Raw genomic sequence first — 12,722 nt, forward strand, 5'->3', positions numbered from 1 at the left:
CCAGCCAGAGATCAGATCTGGGGGTCCATGACGAGCTTCATGATGGGGAGAAGCCGTAGAAATGTTTGGAATGTGGGAAGAGCTTCAGCCAGAGCTCCAGCCTCATCTGCCACCAGAAAAGCCACAATGGGGAGAGACCCTACCAGTGTGGGGAATGTGGGATGAACTTCAGCCAGAGTTCCAGCCTGATCCGCCACCAGAGGACCCACACCAGGGAACGGCCCTATGAGTGTGGGGAATGTAGGAAGAGCTTCAAGTTGTGCTACAACTTGATCTGCCATCAGAACATCCACGCTGAGGAAAGGCCATACAAGTGTGGGGAATGTGGGAAGGGCTTCAACTGGAAGTCCCAACTGATCACCCACCAAATGACTCACACTGGCGAGAGGACCTACGAGTGTCCCCAGTGTGGGAAGAGGTTTTGGACCAGCTCAGAGCTCCGCGTTCACCAGCGCATCCACACTGGGGAGAGGCCCTTCCAATGTGGGGAACGTGGGAAGAGCTTCCGCCAGAGCTCCAGCCTGATCCGCCAACCAGAGCACCCACACCGGAGAACAGCCCTACAAGTGTGGTGAATGTGGAAAGAGCTTTAGCTGGCGCTCCCACTTGATCCGCCACCAGAACATCCATGCTGAGGAAAGGCCATACAAGTGTGGAGAATGTGGGAAGGGCTTCAACCAGAGGTCCCAAATGATCACCCACCAATGCATCCACACAAGGGAGGGGCTCTGTGAGTGTCCCGAGTGTGGGAAAAGGTTTCAGACCTACTCAGATCTCCTTGAACACCAGCAGATTCACACAGAGGAGAGCCCCTTAGCACTGCCCCAAATGAAGGAAGGGCTTCAAGCACAACTCGCACTTCATCACCCACCAGCGCATGCACAATGGGGAGAGGCCCTCCCAGTGTGGGGAATGTGGGATGGGCTTCAGCAGGAGCTCCCCCCTGATCCGCCACCAGAGGATCCACACCAAGGAACAGCCCAACCAGTGTCCCAATTGTGGGATGAGCTTCTGCAGGAGCTCCAACCTGATCTGCCACCAGAGGATCCACACCAAGGAACAGCCCAACCAGTGTCCCAATTGTGGGATGAGCTTCAGCAGGAGCTCCAACCTGATCTGCCACCAGAGGATCCACACCAAGGAACAGCCCAACCAGTGTCCCAATTGTGGGATGAGCTTCAGCAGGAGCTCCAACCTGATCTGCCACCAGAGGATCCACACCAAGGAACAGCCCAATGAGTGTCCCAATTGTGGGATGAGCTTCAGCAGGAGCTCCAACCTGATCTGCCACCAGAGGATCCACACCAAGGAACAGCCCAATGAGTGTCCCATTGGTGGGATGAGCTTCTGCAGGAGCTCTCACTTTAACAGACACAAACAAAGCCACCACAAAGGGAACCCCTGTGAGTGCCATGACTGCAGGAAGAGCTTCCTGCCCTGCTCCAACTTCATCCAGCTTCAGAGGACCCACACTGGGCAGCAACCTGGTGACCCACATTCCCAGAGATGTGCCTTGAGAAGACAGTGGGCTGGTGGGCTTTTGGTTTGGTGGTCCCAAATATTATTTTGATTCATCTTCCTCCCTTTATAAGACAGAAAACTGGGGGGGAAATCCACAAATTCATCAAAGGTTTTTAAAGCCCTACTTTTTATTAGTGTTTCAAGGGCATGTAGGATTCAGGGAGAGACTTTGGAGCATTCATGGGGTTTTGGGGATATTTGGTGCAGTTTTCTCCATGTCTTGGCTCTCAAAGAGACAAGAGGGTTTGCTCTGTCATCTCAAAACCACTCAATGCCACTGAAAACTACTCAATCCTACCCCAAAATTCCTTGATTCCACAGCCTGTCAGGGTGGGATGAGGTTGCAAGGGGATTGGGTGAAGTGGGTTGCAAATCAGGAGGGGTGAGGTAGGCATTGCATGGGGTGGGATTGGGATTGGGAGGTGTAAAATGGGGGAAATAGGGCTGGAGAAGCGGGTCTTGATGTCCAGCATTGGGGGGGGATGGCTTGGGGTTAGGACTGAGGAGGTGGGTTGGGGTCTGGAATGGGACAGCCAAAGCTTTGGGATGGTGAAGGGAGGGAGAGCCCATTACTGAGGGAGTTTTTGATATTCCAAGTTCTTGTAGAGATTTTGGGTACCTCACATTTCTGAGGCGGTTTTGGGGCACTCCCCAACTCTTGGGGGATGTTCCTGAGAGCAGCTCCATGGAGCCCCATTGCCAGGGGTGGTTGCCTTGGGCACGAGCACAGAGCTGCAGCCAGAGTCCATTGCCTCGGTGCTGGAGAGCAGAGAAATGATGAATGGCCCCAGACATCTCCAGGGTGTGTTTGGAGGCCAGGGCAAGTTCTGTGTAGATAGGTGGAGTGGTCACTGCCCCAATTGTGGAAGTGACCCAGCCACTGCAGCCTCTGGGCCGGCCCCAAAGTGTCTGCCAAGCCCCTGGCACCCCAAAAACCCCACCTGTGAGAGGGACCAGAGCAGGTGAGGCTGTGACACGGCTGTGACACTGACACATCCCACAGCCCCAGTGCTCAGAGCAGCTGAGATGATGTTGGATCCAAAGGCAACTGTGGATCTCTCTCTGCCTCTCTCTCTTCTCCTGACTTCCTCTGCCCAAAATCTGGAGAACTTGGACAGGTTAGAGTTTGCTCAGTCAGTACTGTGTGCAGTGATTTAATGAAGTTCCATTCTCATTTAAGATTTCCCAAGTACCTCATTCTCTGAAGTTTGCAACTAAAAGTTTGTTCTCCACCCTCCAGAGGAGTTTGTTGTTTTCTCCCATGCGCCGCCCGAGGGGACCGAGGTCCCTCAAGTCCCTTTCCAACGCCGGGCGAGCGAGCCTGGGGCACAGCAGCAGGAGCTGCAATGCTGAGCAAGGCCTAACTTGGCTGGAGGAAGCAGAAAGGCCAAGCCCTGAGCCCAGGCCTGGGACAGCAGGGCCTGTCCCCACGGGTGCCTCGGGGCTCTTTGTGGGGCAGTGGGATGGGAGGGGCAGCAAGGACAAATGTCACAGAACTGCAACCCCTGCCAGCCTCCTCAGGAAGGGGCCAGGGAGGACCAAAGTGCAGCCCCTGAAAGCAAAGTTCCTTCTGTGGGGCTGCAGAGGCGCTGCCAGAGCCCAGGGGACAAAGGCCTGGGTGCCTGTGGCCCTGTCAGCCCTGCCCAGCCCTGGGCCATCTCTCCTGCAGGCTGTGCCCCCTGTGCGTGCTGCTCCTGTGCCCTGGCTGGCTGCACTCACCCATCTCGCTGTGCCCCCAGCATTTCTCAGCCCAGCATTTCTGGGCCCTCCCTGGGCTCCCTGCACCCAGCGCTGCCGGCTCCTGGCACACACAGCCAGGCCATGGCCCAGACTCACGCTGGGACACCTCCTGCACCAACATTCTACCCTGGCAGGGACTTTTCTTTCTACTCCCCTCCAGGCTGACCCTTCCCAGCTGCACTTTGGGGAGCTTTCCTTCTCTTGCCACTCCCAAGAAAACTCTGTTTCCTGCTGTTCACACACAGAGAAGGGCTGCTGGGGGATGTAGTGCTCAGAGACCATCTGGGGTACAGTGACCATGAAATAATCGAGTTTGCAATATTCACTTAAACAAGGAGGGGGCATCAACAAAACTTCTGCACTGGACTCCCAGAGGGCAGACTTTGGCCTGTTCAGGATGTTGATTTGGAGACTACTGAATTAGGTACTGGTTTTTTCAGGGAAGGAGGCCTTAAACAAAGGAGTCCTGGAAGAACTGACATACTTCAAGAAAAAATCTTGAAGACACAAGACTGTGCCTATGTGCCAAAAGGTGAGCTGGCAAGGAGAACGACTGGTCTGGATAGGCAGGGAGCTTTAGCAGGAACTCAGGGCGAAAAAGAGGGTGCACCACCTTTGAAATAAACGGAAGGCTGCTCAGGAAATATTTAAGGATGTCATTAGGTCATGAGAATGAAAATTAGAGATGTGAAAGCTTAAGAAGAGCTTAACCTAGCCATTTCTGTGAAAGCTAATAAAAATGTTTTAACAAATACATAAATGGAGAAAGGTGGGGCAAGGACAACCTGCACTCTTTATTGAATGCAATTGGGAATACAGTAGCTAGAGATGAGGAGAAAGCTGAGGTCATGAGCACTTTCTTTGCTCAGTTTTCAACATTAAGACAGGTTGTCCTCAGGACAAATGTCCTCCTGAGCTGGTGGATGGGGTCACAGAGCAGAACAGCCCCCTGTCATCAAGGAAAAAGCAGCTGGTCACCTGCTGAGCCACTCAGATGCCCACAGGTGTATGGGATCAGATGGGATCCACCCTAGGGGGATGAGGGAGCTGGGCAATGATCTCCCCCAGCTGCTCTCCATCATTGCCTGTGGCACTGTGGAGGTGGCCAAAGGGACCTTCTGGGAGCTGTGTGCAGAGGAATGCACAGGAGGCCAGAGCTGGGCCGCTGCATTGTGGTGCCGGGCCGCAGCTGTGGCCGCTGGCCTTGGGGCGTCTCCAGGGAGGGAAGGCTGGGCCTTCCATGGCTGTGGTGTCACAGAGAGCGCAAGGCTGGGGCTGCCCTGCTGCTGCGCCATCGCCGACAGCTCTGTCAGCACCTGCAGTGGACACAAAGGCTGAGGCAAAGGGTGAGAAGTGCACAAGGGGCTTGGCTGGCAGGGAGGCAGAGGGAGGATGGAGTGCAGGCAGTGGCAGGCTGGGCATCCCTGGCAGCAGTGTGCAAAGGCTCCTGGAGCTGCGGCAGCCTTGGGGCTGTGAGCACTCCTTGGGGAGCGTGGTGAGTGGCCAAAGCCCCTGCAGAGGAGGAAGCTTTTGCTGATCTGCAGGCCGGAGCTGGCCAGACGCAGGCCTTTCCTGGGGTGCTGTCCCTGCTGCCCCAAGGCCCAGGTGGGAGCTGGCTGGTATGATCCGATGGGCAGTTGTGATGGTTTGTTTTGATTTCAAAGTGCAAAAAGAGCCAATGAGAACTTAGTTTAAGTAAAATCACTTGTATCTTTAGTGAGACACTCAATTATGCGATAGAAGGGAAAGAAAGAGAGAGAGAAAAGAGGAAAAGGGGGGGTCATAGCTACCAATAAACAGACATGAGTCCTCCTGACGCTGGAAAGCAATAGACCACCTTTGCAGTCCTCGTAGCGCACGCCAATAGATCTGTCTTGTCCGTCAGGGAGGTCTCAGAGGTTCTCTCTTCAGGGGGAAGCTTTTTAGTCATTTCAGAAGCAGGGGGCACCCGATCAATGCAGGCAGAGGCTGGGGGGCACCCAGCCAATGTGGGGGGAGCCAAGAGTCATTGTGAGGAGGCTCGTGTCTCTGGGAATCAGGTGCAACCATTCAGATCAGGCAGGTTTGGGACAAGCAAGTCTGGGCTTTGCAGCAGGTACAGAGCAAACACAGCCCGGCAAACACGGCCCAGGAACTGTAACAGCGTCCATTCTTTCTGAGGGGACGTCTCGGTCCAGTGGGTGTACCTGCAGGGAGAAACCTGGCTACCACCTGAATCAGGCCAGAACTCCTGTGCTGTGGCCCAGGGCCCCTGGGGGTCATGGCTTCTGACAGTCATGAGGCAGATGAGGGATCATCAGACCGACTCTTACACTGCCCCAGCTTTGGGATGGGCCCTGGGCCTGCAGCAGGAGCAGATCTGGAGGGCCCCAAGGCCAGGGCTTTGCTCTGTGCCTCTGTCCCTGCAGGCTGTCCTCATCCCCCGGCTGCCCCACCTGGCTGGCCCCTTCCTTTGCTGACAGCACTGCATCCTGCCTGCCTCTGCCCGGGCACACAGAGCCTTGGGCTCCTCCAGACTCCTTCTGGGGGATGTGCTGCACCACAGCCCTGCCCTGGGAGGGAAATTCCTTTCTCCTGGTGTCCAGTCTGGGCCTCCCCAGCTGCACCTGGCAATAATTCTTTCTTTCTCTGGCTGTTTTCCACTAGGTGAAAAGGATCCACCATCTCTGAAACCATCTCTTTAAACACTCTCATGGCTCTCCTCCACTGTCCTCAGTCTCCATCCCAAGGAGCACAGAGCTCCTTTGTCCCTGTCTAGTGCTCATGTGCCTAAGGCCTCCAAACCCCACCTTGGGAGATCCCTGGGCCATCTCCAAGGTGTTTACAATTGAAAACATTCTGCTCATAGTGTGAGAAAAATCACCAGAGGACAGGGCCAACTTGACATTTCTGTCCTGGCTGATTTTGTCTGGAAGTAATCATTGGATATATCGAATATGGGAGGCCAAATTCTAATTTTGCCCATGGTTCCTGGACAAGAAGGTTGGTTCTTTTCAATAGGAAGGAAGGAACAGAGCCCCAGTGCTTCCCAGGAAGATGCAAGGTGTCCACCAAAGGCCAAGGCCAGTGCAGGTTTTTTTTCTGGGAGATACCCTTTCAAATAGGATAATTTTTTTGGAGAGTACCATAGGACATATGAAAAGATGGAAGGTCTTTTCCATAGCAAGGAAAGTATGGAGCCCCAGTGCTCCAGGAGCTGAGGAGAGGCTGCCCTTGACATTTCAAGATCAGACAGCCCTGTCAGGTGGCCCCTGGGAGGCCAAGCCAGCCAGACCTGTTCCATGTTCCCTCGGTTCCAGGGGCCCCCACAGTGTCCCAATGGTCCCTTGCTTCCATGAGGCCCTGAGGTGCCATCATGTCCCCTTGGTCACACGGGGCCCTGAAGGCTCTGAATGGTCTCCATGGTTCCATAAGGCCCCCCAGAGTCACAATGGTCTCTGGGTTCCATGGAGCCCTGCTGTGTCACTGTGGCCCCTTGGTTTCATGGGCTCCAGGGGTGCCACAAGGATCCATGGAGCTGCCTTGGCATCTCCATGCAGACCCCATGCCGGGGTGGTTGCCATGGACACCAGCTCAGCCCTGCAGCCAGAGTCCGTTGCCATGGCAACCATTTTCCATCCCATTCCCAGGACCATGGGATCCCAGAACCACAGAATTGGCTGAGCTGGGAGGGACCCCTCAGCATCTTCCAGTCCAGCTACTGGCCCTGCTCAGGACACCCCAACAATCCCAGCCTGGGCCTGGCAGCGCTGTCCAAACGCTACTGGAGCTCAGAGAGCCCTGGAGCTGGGACCCTTCCCTGGGAGCCTGTTCAGTGCCCCAGCAGCCTCTGGGGGAAAAACCTTCTCCTCAAATCCAACCCAAACCTGCCCCGACTCAGCTCCAGCTGTCCCTGCACTCTTGTCCCTGGGCACCAGAGGGAAGAGGCTCCCACAGCCCCAGCCAGGGACCTGCTCCCAAGGCTCTTTGCCAGGGCAGCCAGGGCTGGCACCAGCTGGGATGCTCGGTTTCCATGGGCTGGGCTTTAGGAATGGGATTCCCCAATTTCCTGCTCCTGCTAAAACCGTGCTGCTGCTCACTGCCCTCCAGCCTTCCCCTGAAAGTACAAAAGGCCAAGATGCCAGGCTGGGAGAAGAACAATTTACTGGGAACAGCAACAGGATAAGGAACAAATAGGAACAGAAACAATATTGAGAACAGAAGGGATAACACAAACGATATATAGGGAAAACTACAACAACACCAACTGGTTTTCCTCTGCCTGGAAAGGACACCCTTCTCCCTGGGGGACAGAGAGAGTCCCTGTCCTGGCCCTGGCAAGGACCTGAGATGAGATCAAATACAATAATGAGTCCATTGACAGACACTCACCTTGTTCAATCCAACCTAATTCATTGCCACGGGCAGGTGTTTTCCCATCATGGATCACGGGAAATGTTGGTCAGAAGAGCTCTTCCCAATGTGGGTCCTCTGATGGGGGATGAGGTTGCAGTCATACATGAATATCTTCCCACAGTCAGGGCACTCGCAGGGCTTTCCTTACCGGTGTCTCCGTAGGTGTTGGGTCAAGTTAGAGCTCTGGGTGAAGCTCTTCCCACACTGGGGACACTCGTAGGGCCTCTCCCCAGTGTGGATGCGCCGGTGGGTGACGATGTTGGAGTTGTACTTGAAGCCCTTCCCACAGTCGGGACAGCGGAAGGGCCTCTCATCTGTGTGAATCTGCTGGTGCACAAGAAGCTTGGAGCTGGTCTGAAACCTCTCCCCACACTGGGAACACTCGTAGGGCCTCTCCCCAGTGTGGATCATTTGGTGGGTGATCAGTTGGGACCTCTGGTTGAAGCCCTCCCCACATTCCCCACACTTGCATGGCCTTTCCTCAGCGTGGATGTTCTGGTGGCAGATGAGGCTGGAGCGGTGGCTGAAGCTCTTCCCACATTCCCCACACTCATAGGGCCTCTCCCCATTATGGATCCTCATGTGGACAATCAGGTTGGAGCTGTCTCTGCAGCCCTTCCCACATTCCCCACACTGGTAGGGCCGTTCCCCAGTGTGGATCCTGTGGTGGCGGATCAGGGAGGAGTTCTGGCTAAAGCTCTTCCCACACTGCAAGCACTCATAGCGCCTCTCTTTGTCATGACGCTGTTCATGGGCCATGAGGTCTGAGCTCTGGCTGGATCTCTTACCACGTCCCTGGAATAGAGTGGGTATTTCCTCATCAGAGCATCCTTGGATGGGTCTGGAGCCCTTCTTAATGTGACATCTCTGGTGCTTTTCCTTCCTGCTGGATTCCTCTTCTGTGGATCCACTCAAAATGGCCTCTTCCATGAGGTTCTTCTCTGGGGATTTCTCCTCCCTGGTCTCCATCCTCAGCTCCTTGTCTGGGAGAGGAAGGACAAGGAGAGGATGGGATTTGCCTCTGTGCCAGAGGGAAGGGGAAGGAGATCCCCCCAGTGCAGCCCCAGCAGGACGGTGTCGGCAGCGGGGTGTCATGCAGCCGGGGGCCATGCTGGGCTGGGAGATGGAGCAGGGGAGAGGGGGAAAGAGGCAGTGACTTCCTCCTCACCTGTGTTATAACACCTGCCTGGCAATCCTGGGGCATCTTCCTCTTTATTGCAGCGTAAACTAAATAATTAAAAATTTAAATGAAAATGCAGCAGTAAAAACAAACAAACAAACCAAAAAACAAAATGCAGAGAGAGTCAGAATAGAACCTGACACCTGCTTACTCTGGCTGTTGGTAGCAGTCCAATCAAATGGTGGCTGCAGTCCTCCTGGAGTCACAGATGTGGTTTTGTTGAAGCAATGACCTTGTAGAAGGCTGAATTTTTCTCTGAATACCCAGTGGTGGTGTAGATGGGTCTGGTTTTCCTCTGGGAATCCAGTGGAAACAGGCTGCTTCTGGTGTTTCCCATCTCAGATTATATCCAGGTAGGAATGCCTGGCTCCTCCCTGAGGGTGGAGCATCTCACAATGGGATGATGTAATTTAATCAGTCATGCAGGGAGACTCAACGGCCCATTAACAGAAGATATCTCCCTGAAGGGAGAATGTGTTGTGGAAGAGATAAAGAAAACTGCCCTGCCTGGTTTTAACAATTGGCTCATTAACAGAAGAAACCACCCCTTGGAGAGGGGTCATAGAAAAGATAAAGAACACTGCCCCACCTATATTTAACAGACGGTAATTGATTACATACTTTTAGTTCCATCTTACATTGCAACCTAAGACAGGACCCCAGGCTTCTTGCCCAGGCTCTCTCCAGAACACGCCCAGGCCAATGCTCAGCACAGAAAAGCCCCGGGAACAGCCCCAGGCTGGCTGTGGGCAGGCTGGGGGCAAACAGCATGGCTGGGGCTCTGCAAGGTCCCTGGGGGAGACGGGAAGGAGCAGCAGAGCAGGGGCTGATCCATCCCCACTGCGCTGAACACCCCAGGGCAGCGTCCCACAGCGGCCTCATGCACCTGCCAACAACATCCCCCCTCTGCCGCCCTGGCCTCTCCCCCAGCTCACACAGGTGCCGCATCCTTGCAGGCACAGCCATGGCAGCACTGCCTCAGGAGCCTCTGTTTGCACTGCCCAGAGCAGGCGTGAGCACCCCCATGGTGTTGGTGTGGGGAGATGAACCTGAGGGAGCACAAATGCCATCAGCCCCTGGGGCCAGCAAGGGCTGCGGGACAGCAGGGAAACCACTCAGGTTTGTGGTGGCCTCTGCAGTCAGCCAGAAAGTTTGTTCCCATCAGCTGGGAGTTTCCTGTGCCCCTGCAGACGTTGTTGCTCAGAGCCAGGGCTGCCTGGCAGCCACCCCTAAACTGCCCTGAGCATTTCCTTTGCTTCACTTTGGCTTTCTATGTTCTTCCTGCTACAAATTTCTTCCTCTTGTCCACCTCTCTTCCCTCCCTTGCAAACAGCCCATGCCTGTGTCCTGGGTTATGCAACAATGTTTATTCTCTTTTTCCATCTCTTGAAACTGCTTGGGGAGATGTTTTCTTTATCTCGTGTAGGACCCATGCCTCATAACTCCAGGGGGGAGGGGGCGGGTGCCTTCTGATAATGGGCCAGCTGTTAAAACCCAGTGGAGCAATGTTCCTTATCTCTTCCCTAACCTGTCCTCCCTCCAGGGGGAATATCTTCTGGTAATGGGCAATTAAGGCTCAGCACATGACTGAAAACATTACATCATCCCATTGGGAGATGCTTAACCCAGAGGGGGGAGAAAACCATTCCTACCTAAAAAACCCTGAGATTCAGGAACACCATCCTGTTTTCCACTGGATTCCAGAGAAAGACTGGATCCATCTCGCCTCCACTGGACCCTTTCTACAGGATCATCTCTACTTCAACAGAACCACATTTGTTTCTACAGGAGGATTTATTTGAACTGCTTCCAACACCCTGAGAAACAAGGTGTCAGGTCGTATTTCTGACCCTTTCAGGGTTTCTTGGATTTCTGCTTCTTTGCTTGTTTTTTTGTACTACTACATTGGTATTTTTAGTATTCCTAGTAAAGAACTGTTATTGCTATTCCCAAATCATTTCCTGAAACCCCTTAATTGCAAAATTATAATAATCTGAAGGGTGGGGAGTTTACATTCTCCATTCGAAGGGAAACTCCAGCTTTCCCTGGCAGACACCTTTCTTCCAAAACCAAGACACCCTGGTTGCCCTTTCCTCTCTAGCCCAAGTCCCCGTTTCAGTTCCTTAAGCTGGCACCATGGGAACGTCCCTTGGGGAGCAGGATCATTCTCCAAGTGCTTCAGGAATTGTCTGCAGGCTCCTGCAGTGCCTTCTGCTGCTCCCTTGCCAGAGGCACCACAGGCCAGGGGGGCACATCTGCCCTGCTGTGTCTGGCTGTGGGGCTCCCTGCTCTGGGCAATGAGGAGGGGCTGCAGAGGCTCTGCAGGACTGACAGGATGGGCTCTGGGGCTGTGAGGAGAAGCTGAGGGACCTGGGCTGCTGCACCTTCAGAAGAGGAGGCCCAGGGCTCATCCTGAATCTGCTGCAAGGATGGTTTCAGGGAATTCCAGAATCAGCAAGGTTGGAAAAGACCTTGGACATCATCAAGTCCAAGCTGTGCCCTGACACTGCCTTGTCTCCCCTGAGCCTCCTCTTCTCCAGGATAAACAACCCCAGCTCCCTCAGCTGCTTCTCACAGGACTTGTGTTCCAGACCCCTCACCAGCCTTGTTGCCCTTCTCTGGACATGCTCCAGCTTCCTTTGCTGACAGCTCTGCATCCGGCCTGCCTTTGCCTGGGCACACAGAGACTTGGGCTGCTCCAGAGTCCTTCTGGGGGATGTGTTGCACCACAGGCCTGCCCTGGAAGAGAAATTCCTTTCTCCTGGTGTCCAGTCTAGACCAACTCAGCTGCCCTTGGCATTAATTCTTTCTTTCTCTGGCTGTTTTCCACTAGGTGAAAAGGATCCACCATCTCTGAGACCACTCTTTAAACACTCCCATGGCTCTCCTCCACTCTCCTCAGCGTCCTTCCCACCAAGCACCGAGCTCCTTTGTCCCTGTCTAGTGCTAATGTGCCTGAGGCCTCCAAACTACACCTTGGGAGATCCCTGGCCCCTCTTCAGGGCAGTTTGCAATTGAAGACTTTGTTTCACAGTCCAAGAAAATCCCCAGAGGACTGGGCCAGCTTGACCTGTTTGTCCTGGCTGCTTTTGTCTGGGAGTAATCCTTGGTTATAGAGAATTTAGGAGGCCAAATTTTAATTTTGGCCATAGCCCCTGGATGAGAAGACCATTTGTTTTCCATAGGAAGGAAGGACCAGAGCCCCAGTGTTTCCTGGGCAGATTCAAAGTGACCACCAAAGGCCAAGGCCAGCTGAGGGCTGTGGTTTTTTTCTTGGACATACTCTTGCATGTAGGAAATTTTCTAGGGGACGTACCAATTTTGACATTGGACATCTCAAAAGAAGGACAGATCTTTTCCACAGAAATGAAAGCACAGAGCCCCAGTGCTCCAGGAGCTGAGGAGAGGCTGCCCTTGACATTTCAAGATCAGACAGCCCTGTCAGGTGGCCCCTGGGAGGCCAAGCCAGCCAGATCTGTTCCATGTTCCCTCGGTTCCAGGGGCCCCCACAGTGTCCCAATGGTCCCTTGCTTCCATGAGGCCCTGAGGTGCCATCATGTCCCCTTGGTTACACGGGGCCCTGAAGGCTCTGAATGCTTTCCATGGTTCCATAAGGCCCCCCAGAGTCACAATGGTCTCTGGGTTCCATGGAGCCCCGCTGTGTCACTGTGGCCCCTTGGTTTCATGGGCTCCAGGGGTGCCACAAGGATCCCCTTGGTTCCATGAGGTCCCCACAGTGTCACAGTGATCTCCACAGGAAGGGAAGAACCGAGCCCCAGGGTGGCAGGGGCAGTCACCAGAGGCCAAGGGCAGCCAGACTTGACAATACTGGCAGATTTTGCCTGGGACCAGCTCTGGGATATCCAGAATTTTAGAGGTAGAATCC

The 12,722-nt window shown here is 54.2% G+C and overlaps 1 protein-coding gene and 1 pseudogene across 1 annotated transcript; one reads left to right on the top strand and one right to left on the bottom strand.

Moving 5' to 3' along the window:
• Positions 1-40: 40 nt before the first annotated feature.
• On the top strand, positions 41-4,246 carry LOC134562300 (zinc finger protein 239-like; annotated as a pseudogene).
• A 3,495-nt stretch (positions 4,247-7,741) lies between these two features.
• On the bottom strand, positions 7,742-8,429 carry LOC134562450 (zinc finger protein 586-like). The gene has a single exon (XM_063419844.1). It carries the CDS (start codon positions 8,413-8,415, stop codon positions 7,801-7,803), a length of 615 nt encoding a protein of 204 aa, XP_063275914.1. The 5' UTR covers positions 8,416-8,429; the 3' UTR covers positions 7,742-7,800.
• Positions 8,430-12,722: the final 4,293 nt, after the last annotated feature.

Source organism: Prinia subflava, chromosome 27 (assembly GCF_021018805.1).
Source record: "Prinia subflava isolate CZ2003 ecotype Zambia chromosome 27, Cam_Psub_1.2, whole genome shotgun sequence".
Lineage (NCBI taxonomy): Eukaryota > Metazoa > Chordata > Aves > Passeriformes > Cisticolidae > Prinia > Prinia subflava.